The 16,781-nt window shown below is 41.7% G+C and overlaps 1 protein-coding gene across 2 annotated transcripts in view; it reads right to left on the reverse strand.

Moving 5' to 3' along the window:
• The window catches only part of si:dkey-49n23.1 (semaphorin-3D), a 61,946-nt gene that overhangs the window by 9,152 nt on the left and 36,013 nt on the right, over nt 1-16,781 (reverse strand). For both annotated transcript variants that reach the window (XM_063911025.1, XM_063911024.1), the window contains exons 3-8: nt 5,516-5,667; nt 5,052-5,114; nt 4,370-4,489; nt 2,977-3,067; nt 1,545-1,673; nt 951-1,093 (exon numbers count right to left, since the gene is read on the reverse strand). In XM_063911025.1, the coding sequence (XP_063767095.1) occupies nt 951-1,093; nt 1,545-1,673; nt 2,977-3,067; nt 4,370-4,489; nt 5,052-5,114; nt 5,516-5,667 (698 nt within the window). The remainder of the gene's footprint in view (nt 1-950; nt 1,094-1,544; nt 1,674-2,976; nt 3,068-4,369; nt 4,490-5,051; nt 5,115-5,515; nt 5,668-16,781) is intronic.

Raw genomic sequence — 16,781 nt, forward strand, 5'->3', positions numbered from 1 at the left:
AGAAGGGGAGGGGGGGGGGGTCAAAGGGGAAGACGGGGGAGGGCAATGAGGAGAAAGGGAGGGGGAGGAGAAGGGAAGGGAAGCACGAAAAAGAGTCAAAAAACTAAATATGGTTTCATTTACATTCATTATTTTCCCTTTTATTTAACATTTTCCAACGTATTGTTTTATGTTTTTATTTATTATTTAATGTTTTGTTTTAATGTTTTTATTTATTATTTAATGTTTTTATTTATTATTTAATGTTTTTATTTAATGTTTTTATTTATTATTTAATGTTTTTATTTATTATTTAATGTTTTTATTTATTATTTTATGTTTTTATTTATTATTTAATGTTTTTATTTAATGTTTTTATTTATTATTTAATGTTTTTATTTATTATTTAATGTTTTTATTTATTATTTTATGTTTTTATTTATTATTTTATGTTTTTATTTATTATTTAATGTTTTTATTTATTATTTTCTGTTTTTATTTATTATTTTATGTTTTTATTTTATGTTTTTATTTTATGTTTTTATTTATTATTTAATGTTTTTATTTAATGTTTTTATTTTATGTTTTTATTTATTATTTAATGTTTTTATTTAATGTTTTTATTTATTATTTAATGTTTTTATTTAATGTTTTTATTTTATGTTTTTATTTATTATTTAATGTTTTTATTTAATGTTTTTATTTATTATTTAATGTTTTTATTTATTATTTAATGTTTTTATTGATTATTTAATGTTTTTATTTATTATTTAATGTTTTATTTATTATTTTATGTTTTTATTTATTATTTTATGTTTTTGTTTTTTATTCTTTTTTAGTTTAAATTCAGATATTTTTTTACACATTTTAATATTTATTATTAAGATATTTATTTCTCATTTATTTGATTTTCTCCGACTTTGTAAGTAAACATGAAAAGGACTCATTAACGTCCGTCTCTGAGTTTGTACCTTGCAGACTCGAGCCACGCGGCTGTACGTCCTCTTGTCCCACTGACCCGCCTCCACCGCTCGCTCCTTGAAGAAGAAGTAGACCTTATCGTCGTCCGGACTGTGAGTGTCGGGGATCGAGAAGGAGCCCACGAACTCCGGCTCTGAGGGGGGAATGATAAAGGTTTATAAGGTGGGAACTTCCTCAAAGAAACCCGAAGAGTTTATCACAGAGAAGAGTCACATCTGATCCACTCAGAGTTTGGAAAAGAAGTTCAAATTCTTAAAAGAATTATGACAAAATAATCAGACTTTTTTTGAAAGGCGACTTTTTAAAAAACTAATCTGAGATTTGAAAAAAGTGATCATTTAGAAGAAAAAGTCGGAAATACAAAAAAGTTGAAATCTGAAGTTTGAAAAGAAAATCAAGGGAAAAAAATGTGTGAATTTTAAAGCAGATGATTAGGGCCACATGAAGGAGTTAGAATAATGAGAAGATAGGGAGACGTTTTTGAAAGAACAAGGAGTGGAGTAGTGATGTGAGCGCCGGCCGTTAAACGAGTTGATTTGCATTAATGAGTGTAAGAGAGGAGGAAGGCGTTGGGAGTTCCTCACCGTTGAGCCAGTTGTGATCGAAGGCCTCGGTGCGGATGTAATGCTGACTGCTTCCCAGCAGCGAGGTGCGGACGAACGCCGCGTTCGCTCCCATAAAATCCACCGACGTTCCTGCATACAGCTCACCGTCTGGGGAGGGAGAGCGCAGGGCGGGGGGGGGGGAATGATGAGCACATAAAGCCCAGATTAAAAGCAACCCATCCCTGGAGAAAACTCCTCAGGACGGCCGAGCGTTCGTTGCTGTGAGACTCACTTTGGCCACAAAGGGTAAAAGGCATTGTGATGATCAGAAATGAGTTCTGATTCATGCGTTAATGCGACACCATGCTAAACACCATAAATGCATGTTCTGTTTGCTATGTAAAGCACAACTTACAAACACCTTTCACAGGTTTGATAGAGATACAAAAAAACATCGCCTGGCAAATAGTTGTAGGAGCTCAAAGGCACTAAGGGTGACGTCGAATCGTCCGTTTGGTTTAGGAAGGTTCCTGACGGAGGGAAATGCCTGAGGTACCTCCTGAGGAGAGCGGTTTGAACTCTCCAGATGATAAGAAAGGAACGTTGAATCTTCCTTTATAACCTCCAGGAGGAGAAATGCTGTCCCACAATGCCTTGCAGCCCCATTCTGGGTGCAGTCAGATTCTCAAAGCACCGCAGTCTCTGTTCCTCAGTCCTTTTGAGGTCTCCTATCCACTATTCCTTAACCCCGGGACGTTCCTCACAGAGGTCAAGGACTAGAGTTTAGGAGAAGACGACAGGAGCTGATTTGTGGACAATTTTGACCGCAGCCTCTGCTTTTTCTCACCTGTTGTTTTACTTACAAGAACAGGAGAGAAGCGTTTTGTATCACACATGCAAAGGACTTCCTTTATTGCTATTATTTCACAATGTTCTTTTCGTGGTAATGCTCCAGAGTAGAACAGTTCATACAGTACAAGCGTATGCATTAAAATGCTTGCTCTGTTGACGAGCATCAAGTCATAAATGTATATTTCTTATTACTGTTCGTTTCATTCTGCAATAAAAACCAACATGCTGCTGTTAAAGTTTGATTCCTCTCGCTGCCAACACACAGCTATGAGATTCAGAGAGGCTCAGTTTAACGACCTGAGTCTGACTCTGTGTGTGTGTGTGTGTGTGTGTGTGTGTGTGTGTGTGTGTGTGTGTGTGTGTGTATGTGTGTGTGTGTGTGTGTTGTGTGTGTGTGTATGTGTTTGTGTTTTATGTCCGAGATGTCACACAGGGCAGCTGCTGACGTCAGCAAAATGTGGAATAAGTGGAATAACTGAAGCGGACCACCGGCCGTCAGACAGAGGGGAGACTGTACTGCTGTCCCCACGACATACAGCTGTTGTGTGTGTGTGTGTGTGTGTGTGTGTGTGTGTGTGTGTGTGTGTGTGTGTGTGTGTGTGTGTGTGTGTGTGTGTACCTGTCAGGCGAGCAGTGAACGGCTCTCTGGGACTGAAGGGACATTTTCCCCTGCCAGACTCCATCGTATCAGACAACATGAACAACGGCTCCTACGGGGGGTGTGGGGGGGAGAGAGAGAGAGAGAGAGGGAGAAAGAGGGGACGAGAGAGACCACACACACACTCAGAATGACCGATATTACAAAGGGCAGAGAGGAACCTTCACTTGAACTGTAATATTGCCCTGATGGATCTCTTCCTGTAGGATGCACCATGAGGCTCTGCAGACCGAGAACCTTCTCTATGTTTGTAAGGAGTCTGTAGGACGTCCTAATTAGTTGTGTTAATTAAAATAAATAGCACTACAGCTTATGTATACAATAGCAGAAAAATAATGAAGCCACTTTGGAGGTTATTGAGTCAATTTCTGACATTTTCAGGATCAATGGTGGCAGTTTAACCAGAAGGTGTAAATATCGGCTCTCTCTGTGGACGGGTTCTGACCACCATTGGATACAGAGAGCATGAGGAACATGATTACCTCTACTGTGGACAAATAAGCAATCTGTCCAATCCAATTGATCCAGAGTCTACTCAATCTTCCAAATCGACCCAAAATGAATCAAAATCTCCAGAACCTAGCCCCCATATACATCACTGACCTCCTTCAGGAGTACACCCCCTCCCGCACCACTCCCCTCTTCCTCCGTTGGACTACTCTCCATCCCCAGCTCTCGCCTCAGCACCATGGCTGCTCGAGCTTTCAGCTGCTCGGCACCCAGACTCTGGACCTCTTCAAACTGGCTCACTATAAACTGTACTTCCACCTCCTGTTGAGTGTCTTGTTTTACCCCACTGTTCTAACTCTCCCTATGTTACCCTATGTCCTGTAAGGTGTCTTTGGGTGCTTTGAAAGGCGCCCCCCAAACAAAATGCATTATTATTATTATTGTTATTATTAATAGAATCCGCCACAGAGAGTAAAGATATCTGCATTTCCCGGTCATTATTAAAAACAGAGAGAGAAGTGGACCCAGTGTCGCGCCCTGGTGAACACCGCTGTCTTGGACAGAACGATCAGATTGGTCCCCCTGTTTTCTGTTGTGTAAATAAGAGTTAAACCATAATAATAATAATGCGTTCTGAGATACACCAACTGCGCAAAGTGTCACTAAAAGTAAGAAGTGATCGACCAAATCAGAAGCCTTTCTTTAAACTACAAAGACGACTACGGAGAAGACACCATCGTTAGATTTAAAGGGCAGAAGTTGTTGAATAGTTCAGCCTCAATCCAGACTGATATTAAATATCATATAATACAGTGTGTGTGTGTGTGTGTGTGTGTGTGTGTGTGTGTGTGTGTGTGTGTGTGTGTGTGTGTGTGTGTGTGTGTGTGTGTGTGTGTGTGTGTACCTCCGGGTCGTGTCCTACGTGCAGGAACGTGCACTGAGGGTGGAAGGCTCCGGTTCCACAGGCGTAAACATGAGTCTTATTGAAGGGCTGCAGCAGCCGCACGAAGTTAGCACAGTCCGTCTGCACACAACAACAACAACAACAACAACAACAACATATATTAAAGGAAATACACAGATATATAACAAAGACATGTTGACTCAAAGGAACAGTTGAGGAAACTTGCTGAGAGTCAGACGAGTGTTGTTCAAATCTTTCAAAAGAAGACAATAAAAGATGTTTATTGTCTTCTATAATAACAATAACAACAACAATAACAACAATAATAATAACAACAATAATACATTTGATTTATATAAGACCTTTTAAGGCTCTCAAGGTCGCCGTACAAGATACACGAAACACAAAAACAACAACACAATAAGACCAATAGGAGCAGAGGATCAGGGAGGCCCACGAGACACACCCCCCGTGAGAAGAGATGTGTTTTCAGACGTATTTGAAAATGGAGACAGAGTCAAAGTTCCGGATGTCCGGTGGGAGGGAGTTCCAGAGGCGGGGTGCAGAGCGACTGAAGGCTCCGGACCAGGAGGGGCCCCAGGACAGAGCCCTGGGGAACACCGGGAGTGACTGGGCATGGCTGTGATTTCTACTTTTCTAAATCGAATCGACAGACTCTTACCTGCGGATTTTTCCCCGCCATGATGCAGTGCCTCTCATGTTCTCTAGCGGCCGGCCAGTGGATCTGACGGAGGAACACACACGTTACAGTTCATTTACCTCGCTCCTTTTATCCAAATAACTCACAGGAAGTGCACAAACAGCATCAGTTCCAGGTGAGCTGAAACCCTTTAAATACTCCATTTTCTGTGTGTGTGTGTGTGTGTGTGTGTGTGTGTGTGTGTGTGTGTGTGTGTGTGTGTGTGTGTGTGTGTGTGTGTGTGTGTGTGTGTGTGTGTGTGTGTGTGTGTGTGTGTGTGTGTGTGTGTGTGTGTGTGTGTGTTCGGTTTAAATGCAATGTTTCAAGTGAACCAGGTGGGGTTTCAGACTGCCAAGTGTTCCTGATATGGCTGGGGGGGGGGGGGGTCGTGTTTTTGTTCCCCTGTTGGGATGTGTTGACCTGAGACGCAGCTTCCTGTTCCTCACCGTGTGGGTCTTCAGCTGCGGGCCGTCGGCTCTCAGCAGGTAGACGTGGTCTTTCCCCCCCACCAGCAGCCAGCCCTGATCCTCGTCCAGCAGCAGAGCCTCGTACCCGCCGCTGACCCCCCCCTGCCAGTACACAGAGCTGTTCTTCAAGTCTGAGGGAAGAAAAAAACAACCTTTAATTGACCTTATTCAGAAATGACCTGCTTACATCCAGTCTGCCCGAGGGAGCACAGGGACTTTAGCCTCTGCAGACCATTTACATGCACTGAAACCTACAGAGCACACTACAGGAGAGGGACCCCCCCCCCCCCAGAAAGCAGAACAGAGCCCCTTTAATCAGACATTAACATTAGTCCAACTGAAGAGGAGCAAAAACTAAAGGGTCATTCTGCTCAACACCTGAACTATTGGTACTCTTTATTTTACAACGGGGTATTACTACTTTCCTGGGCAACTGTTCCCCCTCTATACACACACACACACACACACACACACACACACACACACACACACACACACACACACACACACACACACACACACACACACACACACACACACACACACACACACACACACACACACACACACACACACACACACACACACACACACACACACACACACACACACACACACACACACACACACACAGTCCTGATGATAAATAAAGCCGTGGAGCTGGAAATATATGACTTGTGCCAGAAGTCTTTGCAGTGATAAAGTTTATTGTTTTATTATTATTGAATTAAAGGGAGAAATACCGTGTTCCTCAGCACACGCCCACGTGTTCCTCAGCACACGCCCACGTGTTCCTCAGCACACGCTCACGTGTTCCTCAGCACACGCTCACGTGTTCCTCAGCACACGCTCACCTGTTCCTCATCACACGCTCACGTGTTCCTCAGCACACGCTTACTGTCTATGCCAAATAGGATCACAATATGACTGAGTTTATGGCGTTCACGGACCTCAAGTCCTCCTCATTCCTCTAAAATAACTAATTCATCATGCAGCTATTTTGATGCTGAAGTAATCGCTATATTTTGAGCAAAAATTCCCCCAAAAGTACTGCTTTCAACTTCAGGATTTGTCACTTTTCCCTGATTTAAGTGACCATAACTGAACATGCTGAATTTGTGATGAAAAGGATCACTACAGAACATCTGAACCAACCTAAAATAGCATCTTTAATATAAGACAGTGTCTGGAAGCATTAGGTGATGAGAAATAGGTCCCATGATGTTTGAAGTCCTCCCTCTGCAGTGAATGTGTGTCTTATACAAACGCATGAACTCCAGCTGGAAATGTACAAAACTACCATAAGAGCTCTGGTCCAAAAGCTGAATATTTATTGCTTTTCTTTGAGTTATGTGACGGTAAATGAATATGCATCGTGATTTGTGAAGAAAATGATCTCTAGCTGCAGCTAAGAACATCAACTCTGGAGGTTTCTTTCATATAAAACAGTCTGTGTAACTAATGGTTGATGAAGAAGAGGTCGGATTATGCAAAAGAGTCCTTCAATGTGTGTTCTGTATAAACCAATGAACTCCAGCTGGAAATCTGAACTTCAGTTAATAACTATAACCATAAAACTACCAGAAAATGTCCGGTCCAAACTTCTCAAAAGTTGTATATTCATTGCTTTTATGTGAGCGTACATGAATATGCATCGTGATTTGTGAAGAAAATGATCTCTAGCTGCAGCTAAGAACATCAACTCTGGAGGTTTCTTTCATATAAAACAGTCTGTCTAACTAATGGTTGCTAAATATATAAAAACCATGTCCCAAAAGTCCCCCCCCTGCGGTGTGACGTCTGTATTAACCCATGAACTCCAGTAAACGTGAGTAAAAGCGACTCACTCACCCCTGAAACGCTCTGAGTTTTCCCGCCTGCTGCAGATAATCAGCTGTGAGGAAATCTGCAGACCCCCAGAGAGGACCCACCCCCCTGCACAGAGACACTTCTGTGGTGGGCAAGTGGCCGTGTCTTTGAATGCACCACGGCACATTTGTTACACTTCACCACCATTTAAAAACAGATAAATCAGGAGGCAGCGGGTGGGGGGGGGGGGGGGTTTCTGCTCACTGACCAGCCGTGGAGGAGAGAGAGCCGAGCACGACGGCAGAAAGATCGTTACAGACAATTATTAATGAGGCGAGGAAGGAAAGCGATCCCTCTGTCGGACAAGGGAAGTCTCTGTTACGCAGAAGAATCCTAAATCAGACGTAAAGGTGCTTTTTGTTCGGGGGGGTTCTGCAGAATCGCTTCAGTGCAAAGTTTCCATTATTTCATTAAGTTGCACGCACACACACACACACACACACACACACACACACACACACACACACACACACACACACACACACACACACACACACACACACACACACACACACACACACACACACACAAAGAACAAAGAGCACTTCTCCCTCTGAAATCAGATCTAACAGAATCGGTCACGGTACAAATAGGAGATTTTCACAGCTCATTTGTCAACGAGATCATCTACTCACACACACACACACACACACACACACACACACACACACACACACACACACACACACACACACACACACACACACACACACACACACACACACACACACACACACACACACACACACACACACACACACACACACATATGGAATTTTCGATTTATTTAGTTCCTTTTTTGGATAAATTGTAAAACAGCTTCCTCACAAAACCAGAGAATAATCCCAGGATGTGTGTGTGTGTGTGTGTGTGTGTGTGTGTGGTGATGAACAGCGAGAGGCAGATCATATTTCACCAGAGATATGAGGACGGTGTGACCCTGAGACAACGAGGGGAGCAGGGTTTATAGAGCTTCGTGGAGCCGTCCTATAGATCCCATCCATCATGCGGGCGATGATGGGGAAGAGAGCAGATGATGAAAGGATTCTCAGCAGGAGATATCTCAAAGAGCTCTCTGTGAGGGGGGGGGGGGGGGTACACTGCAGAGGAGAAGCCTTTACGTCACAGAAACGTTTCCATTACTTTCCCTGATAACTTCTTTAACCTCCCACATGTTTCAGAGTCAGCTAAACTTTGAGAACAAGCTCTTAAAGTTTGTGAACGGAGGGAAGTCTTCGGAGATAAAACAGTAACGCGTTAACCTTCCTCTTTTCCTCGAGTCAAATTCAACTCGTTAAGGGGCTCCTCTGATTCCCCCAAAACAACATCAAAGGCTTTAACATTCACCAGTTTCATTTGTATGTAAATGAGGTGTATTGGAGAAAAACGTGTGCTCCTGGGTTGGATTTGGGAGATGTTTTATACTAAACGCAATAAAAACAGTCAAACCAGGACAAAGCGTTCCCAGATGCAGAAGAGGATTAGAGCCACATGTGAACATTTGTTTGAGATCTCTCTGAGATTGCGAGTTCAGAGTCAGTATTCAGATTTTAATATCAGTATTCAGATTTTAATATCAGTATTCAGATTTTAATATCAGTATTCAGATTTTAATATCAGTATTCCGAGATTAAAATCTGAATACTGTTTTTAATCTCGGAACAAAACAAAGAAATATTTTTTGAAAAAAGAGTCCCATGTGGCTCCAACCCTCTTCTTGACGGGAAGACAACACAAAGGATAAACAGCCAGCCAGACAGCCAGCCAGTCAGTCAGTCAGCCAGCCAGTCAGCCAGCCAGTCAGTCAGCCAGCCAGTCAGCCAGCCAGCCAGCCAGCCAGCCAGCCAGACAATCAGCCAGCCAGCCAGACAATCAGCCAGCCAACCAGCCAGCGGGACAGCCAGCCAGCCAGCCAGCCAGCCAGTCAGTCAGTCAGTCAGCCAGTCAGCCAGCCAGACAGACAGTCAGTCAGTCAGCCAGTCAGCCAGCCAGCCAGCCAGCCAGCCAGCCAGCCAGCCAGCCAGCCAGCCAGCCAGCCAGCCAGCCAGCCAGCCAGACAGACAGCCAGCCAGCCAGCGGGACAGCCAGCCAGCCAGACAGACAGACAGACAGACAATCAGCCAGCCAGCCAGACAATCAGCCAGCCAGCCAGACAATCAGCCAGCCAGACAGACAGTCAGTCAGTCAGTCAGCCAGTCAGCCAGCCAGCCAGCCAGCCAGCCAGCCAGCCAGCCAGCCAGCCAGCGGGACAGCCAGCCAGCCAGCCAGACAATCAGCCAGCCAGCCAGACAATCAGCCAGCCAGCCAGACAATCAGCCAGCCAGCCAGCCAGACAGACAGACAGCCAGACAGACAGCCAGCCAGCCAGCCAGCGGGACAGCCAGCCAGACCGTCAGCCAGACAGTCAGTCAGTCGGAGTCTGGATGTCTGGATGTAATTCAGCCGAATGCTTCTCTTATTTCCAATCCAGGACCAGAGCTGACGGTGATTACATCTGATTGGTCAGCGGGGATCTGGATTCATTGGGCCGGGGTCACGACCTCTACACATCTGCAGAGATTTTCACGTCTCAGGATTCGGGAGGCTGAGGGGTCCGAGAGTTTCATTGAGTCTGTTTGGGTTCTTCTGGCATACCCCCCCCCCCCCCCACCAGCTCTAAGTACACTTTTTATTGTTGAATAATTAAGAAACAAGGCTCCTTCCCCTCTCCTGTCAGCCCAGATGTATCTTAAATAACAATTGATAGAGTTTTACAGAAACACCTAACACCCATCGTTCAGATTGCTGCACATTTCACTTTGTCTTCTTGTGTTCATTTATTTGTATGTTATTTAATCTTTCATTGGATGTTCAACCTTAACTTCCTGTGTTTTTGCAAATATTTTCAGTAGAATTTACTTGTGTATATCTTTTTAAATCTTAGAGAACTTAGAATTCCTTACTGTGTGAGAGGTGTTATTCAGAGTCTGATTATTGAGAGGAGAAGCAGTTTGACTTCAGCGGAGCCGTGAGGTCAGCTGCTCCTCTCTCCTCTAATCAACAGGATCATTTACACAGACTGAAACCAAAGTGAGCGTGAACATCCCTGTGTGTGTGTGTGTGTGTGTGTGTGTGTGTGTGTGTGTGTGTGTGTGTGTGTGTGTGTGTGTGTGTGTGTGTGTGTGTGTGTGTGTGTGTGTGTGTGTGTGTGTGTGTGTGTGTGTGTGTGTGTGTGTGTGTGTGTGTGTGTGTGTGTGTGTGTGTGTCAGAAAAGAAGAGTGTGCTTTGGATAATGCCAAACATTTGTTAAACACTTCAGGCAGAACAGATGAACTGAGAGAGGCGCCCAACACCTTAACCACAAAGGTGTGTGTGTGTGTGTGTGTGTGTGTGTGTGTGTGTGTGTGTGTGTGAGAGAGAGAGAGAGAGAGAGAGAGAGACAGAGAAAGAGATAGTGTGTGACTGTAACTGTGAGATATAGAGTGACAGAGACCGATGGAAACACTTTTGAGAAGGTATGTGAAGAAAAGAGGAGTGAATATGAGTCTGTCTAACATCTGTGTGTGTGTGTGTGTGTGTGTGTGTGTGTGTGTGTGTGTGTGTGTGTGTGTGTGTGTGTGTGTGTGTGTGTGTGTGTGTGTGTGTGTGTGTGTGTGTGTGTGTGTGAGATTGATTGCTCCCTGCATGATCACTGATTGCTGCAATCAGGAAGGTGATTAAACTGGATTTGCTTCATTAAAAACACACACACACACACACACACACACACACACACACACACACACACACACAGCTCAATATTAACAGAGCGCTCTGTGTCTGTCTTTGCTTATTAAGTCGTTACCGTTTTTTTGGTTCTCTTTTTAACGAGGTTAATTTAATTAAAACAGTTTTGGTTTGAGTTCGGCAGCAGAGCTTTAAAACTCGTTCAGCGTGACGAATCAAATCAAGGATGACCTTCTTTATATTTATCAAGTCTACAACCCATGGTTCTTTTGTCTTTCTATTAAGCTGTAGAGTTTTTCTTCATTATTTCAGAATGTTTTCGTTATTTTCTGGCTCTTTATTTCATTAATTAGTTTTTCTTCTGTTTAAATCTTTATTTTCTTGAATATCAAACGGTTGAAAAGTATTTTAAAATGGTTGCAGTTTCATGGTATGATCGTAAGTGGTTGCATTAAAGGATGAGAAAATCTATTTGAAAGAAAACACTTTTAAAAATCTATAAAATATTCAGTTAAAAAAAGGACAAATAAATAAATAACTTGCCTCATTTTATTTAATTCCTTAATTATCATACACTTACATAAAAGGGTGTATGGTTTATTTTCTAGAATAATAATTGGATCTATAAAGAGAAGACGGCGACAGGATTTAGACCCTCTTTCTACCTATTTAAGCAAAACCACGTCATTTTCTTTGACAAATTATGGCCTCCATCACATCTCTACATGTGACAGAGATAACCCTCCCCCCTGCTGGGAGGGATTAAAGGGAGGAGAGGGTATCTCCCCTACGGATAAAACCTTGTGGTGAGATAAGACCTGACGGCTCCTCCTGTCTGCTGACTATCAGCCCGTCAAATACCAGAGACCTTAAACACATCGGCAACGCCTTCACCACACACACCTACACTCTCAGTGTGTGTGTGTGTGTGTGGGTGTGTGTGTGTGTGTGTGTGTGCCAGCTGGCAGATGTTTCTCACAGAAAACATCTGGATCTCTGCTGAACTCCCTGACAGAAGAGGTCTGACTATATCTGAAGTTCTGAGGTCGTTTGCTTGAAAATGAAGGTTTAATTGCTCTAATTTCAAAATGTTTTGGAACGTAAACCTTCTCATTGCAACCTCTCAATAACAGCTGTCTAAAATAACTTCAGAAATCATCTGAATTTTCCACGTGTTGCAGAGTTTTACGGCAAAATGACTGCAGTATCAAAAAGTCCACCATGTCCTGTGTGTCTGATACCTCCACTGATTCCTCTGGGAACACAGCCAGCCATGTATTCTACTTCTAGATTTGATTTTGGGTTCATTTTTGGGGAGATGTCATTTTTTGTCTATCCTTCTTTTTTTAAGTTTGAATTTGTTTGACATTTTGTTTTTAGATATATCTTTTTTAAGGGATTTTATTTTATATCAAATGTTGATAGAATAATAATTTGATTACATTTTTCAAATAATATTTTCTTTTTAAAGATTTTATTTTTGGGTCACATTTATTTTATTCATTATTATAATTAATCTTTGTAAAAAATGGAGATTTTATTTTTCGGTTTGTTGTATTTTCCGTCTCTATATTTATGCAAGTTATTTAAAGTTTGTCGACTACAATCTACTACTTACTTAAATAATCTATTCTACTTCTCATCTGCAATTTAAGAATATATCTATAATGTTTGTAAAACTATTTGTGGTTTGAAATGATCTGCACTCGCCCTGAAATCAAACGACCCACAAAATCTGCACAAAAATAACGATATTATTTCTCTGAGAAAACCCATCTGTGTCCCTCTGACCCGAAAACGTTCTCAATCTGCTGTCTCAAAGTGTTCATGAGTTTCTGCTGCTTCACACGACTGCCACACAGTTCCTCCGTTAGCACGTGCTAACACTTACAGCAGCCCGCAGGGAGCGAGTTTTAATCCAAATGAAAGCAGGTCCAAACCACAGCAGAGAGGAGAGTCTGCGTCTGCACGAGAAGCTGCAAATATCTGCAGTGAAACTTCACTAAGCACGCCTTAACAATTTAGCCTAATGGCAAACATCTTACTTTCCCAGGAGGCGTCGATATACTGGAGTTCATTAGAATAACTGAAGGCTTTAATGCAGGGGTGTCCAAAGTCTTTTCACCGAGGGCCACAGACTGACAAATATAGAGAGCTGGGCCACGGCCGGGCACACATCCCGTCTGTCCTCAGGGTTCCTTTATTCTGCTGCAGCTCATCCCTTCAAACAGGAGCCTCAGAGTGCTGAGAATCAGGGGAAATTTGAAGGTCACATCTCAAGCTGGTTATAGAAATAAGTTATTGGTTTTTTATCAACTCAGGTTTGTTAGAGAATGTTTTAAATGACTGAATTTATTTTAATTAATATATGTTAACATATGGTTTTGAGAAGTACAATACAAGAGAAGCAGAAGTGTAATTTGTGGGGCATATCCATTATACTTTTAGAATGTGCAGAGGGCCGCAATTGGCCCCCGGGCCGTAGTTTGGACACCCCTGCTTTAATGTCTATTAAAGGAAAACATATCGAGATTTTTTGAAGATTTTTTATTTTAGAAGTAGGTTTTCATCAAATAAAATGTGGACAGTGTTCGAATATTTGATTGTGTTCGTCCATTTAAAGAAATATGAGTTCTTTCTTTCCGTTTTATTAAGAATTCTTTTGGGTCTTTTTTTTGAGTTTTTGGTCAACAGTTTAATATTAAATCTTTGGGAGATTAAATGTGATTAATATCTTATTATAATTACAGGGAACCTTTTTTATATATTTTTAATCAACATTTATTTTTCAGTTCATATTCTTTTTATTTTATTTTGTGTAAAAAAATTGGTAGATTTGATCTGTCTGTTCATTTCTATGGTTTGTTGCATTTTACGTTTCTATATTTATGGAAGTTATTCACGGTTGACCATCTGTTCATTTCTGCCAGTTGTATATTCATTTTATTTGTAAAAGTTTATTGGAAGGACTGTGACTCGAGGCTGTCCAGTCACAGTTTAGAAAAGGAAACATATGAGAAATGCAGAAAAGCAGCTCAGGCAGATTAGAGAAGTGGATTAAATGGGATGTGTGTTTACAGTCTGTGTTTCTGTGAGGGAAATACAGAAGGAGGCATAGAAGTAAAGTAAAACATGTGGAGCGACCGCCGCTGCTTTCTGCAGAATGAGTCAAATGTTTAAAAGTTAAAGTTTCCACAGCTATTAAAGACTTTAGGAGCGATTTCAGAGGAAACAGCAGCTGGAAACTGTTTTGGTGGTTTTCTTTTCTCTGGATTAATGCAATCAGATTGTCACGCAACCCCATACTGATATAAAAGAGGCCCTACTGTTCTTTCTGGAGTTTTTCCAGTGATATGTTCTATATTTAGTGCATGTAAATGGTCTAAATGCCCTGTGATGTAGTTTTACACTCACCTATGAAAACAAATATGGACAAAATGTGAATGGAAAAGGCGTCAAAGCGTCAGTAAAGTGGTTCAGGTTGAGCTGCACTTGATCCTGTGCAAACTACTCTGCATCCTGAGCGAATGCAGTCTAACGTTTTTGGAACAAATCACCCTAATTGGAGCTGTTGCAGCTCTTTAAGGCCTCTGTCGTTCCAGTTGTTTTGCTGGTAACAGGAGCGAGGGATCCAGTGACAGATCATTCTGAAGCTGAACTCTGTTTGTTGTTTCAGTGAAGTCAGGGAGCGGCGTCTGCCGTCTCCTGCTGTCAGAGAGTCTGACCGCACTGTCAGGAAACATCCGGACCGAAGCATTTCATTTAACCTCGTCTGAGTTTCAGACTCACAAAAGTTTCCTTGATATTTTTGTTTTTGTATTCATTTTTAAGATTTTACTTCTCAGGTCATTTTGTTTTAAAGATTATATTTTTTAGATCATTTTCTATATGTAGATTTTAGATTTCGGTCAATTTTATTTATTCTATCCGTCCATTTTTAATTTCATTTAATAATTTCTTTCCTGTTTTTATTTTTTTAATCTTTCTACGGTTTAATTTTTCTGTGAATTTTATTTTAAAGATTACATTTCTGTCCATTTATCTATTTATTTATTACTGTTTTTATTTAACAGATTAAAAAGGATTACCTTTTTTGATAATTTTTTGATAATTTATTTTTGGGTAATTCAACTTTTGTCTAAGTTTCACATTTTCAATCAATTTATTTTCAAGATTTATTTTTCCTAACATTTTGTTTTGATTTTACTGCCATAAAAATAATATCCTGACCTTTTTAAAGTAAGTTGCTGCTACAATAACTGCTAGCTCCGGTCTAGATGTTCTCGGTGCTGCTGTCTCCACGAACACTTCGAGATGATAACCATTTTAATAGCTTTAGCTAAAGGATGCTACAGGATCTCATGCCTTGCAGCGTGAAACAGAGCAAAGATCCTCCCAAAATCTATTTATGCATGAATTGATTTGGGTAAGGCTTCAAAATGGTGCTAGGAAGTGTAAAAAAGGAAGAGAGAAAGGACTGAAGAGAGGGAACGATTGAGCTGTCTGCTGTGAGTCTGCACAGGTCTGTCTGAAGGGCCCTGCAGCCGGCATTACTTCACATGGTCTCTTTGAAGATGCACTTGAACACACCCAGAGACTGCAGCTGAAGGCCAGCTGTCCTCCAGCATGCACATGGGTTTTATTCTGTGCCTGCTAACAGAGTTGCTGAACCAAAGAACATCTCAGAAAAAAGCTGGGGGACTTTCAGGATCATAAAGCTGTCTCTGTCTCTGTTGTTGTTCTCCTGAAATGTTTTCTGCTCTTATTCTAACGATGTGATCACATGACTCCTCCTGATGTCACTGCAGATATTTGACCTCTGGTTGTTGGTCACGTTGACGGCGGGCCCAAAAATACAGACAGAAAAACAACATTTGGCGACAAAAGGGGAAAAAGAAGACACAAATAAAAAATGATGAGAAAAGAACATTTTGGAAACCAAAAAAGGATTTGTTTTTTGATCCTAAATCACTGGAAGTGTTTGTCAGGATATCTGAAGGTTAGCTACGTTAGCGAGCTAGCTTCCAGCATATCTGCAGGGACATCAGAAGGAGTCATGTGATCACATCGTTAGAATAAGAGCAGAAAACATTTCAGCTGAGTTTCCAACAGCAGAGACTGTTGTCAGTGTGCATTGATGGAGACGTGATGAATAAGACACAAGAATAAACATGAAGTATGTTCCAGAAAGTCCAGTTTTCAGCAACAGCTTGATGCTTTTAAGGGCTTATAGACGCCAAAGCACCACACAGCACTTTATATTCATATAAACATGAACTTGCATTTAAGAGAACACATTCTTCTTTCTGGATGAATGGTTCAACTCAGCAATCAACTACTCATCGCCCCTCTTCAGGTCTTCTGTTTCCATTCTGCTGCCCATGCAACCCCCCCAAAGCCCACCCACGTCCTCCCCACTCTCAGGTTCATTGACAAAATCTCAACCTCCAAATTCCTCCCCATTACATAACCTCTTCTCTTGTCTCTCAACATCTGCTCTGTGGTGTACTGTAGGGAACTAAAGAACCACCCCTTTGTTCCCTCTCTTTTGCTCTGAAGAGTGAAATGAAATAGTTTTACACAGTTCAATCATTATTAAGAACAGGCTGACAGAAAACTAATTGAGGAGCCACCATATTCATAGAGGAGAGTGAGGGGCCTTCAACCTGCC

Source organism: Eleginops maclovinus, chromosome 20, assembly GCF_036324505.1.
Source record: "Eleginops maclovinus isolate JMC-PN-2008 ecotype Puerto Natales chromosome 20, JC_Emac_rtc_rv5, whole genome shotgun sequence".
Lineage (NCBI taxonomy): Eukaryota > Metazoa > Chordata > Actinopteri > Perciformes > Eleginopidae > Eleginops > Eleginops maclovinus.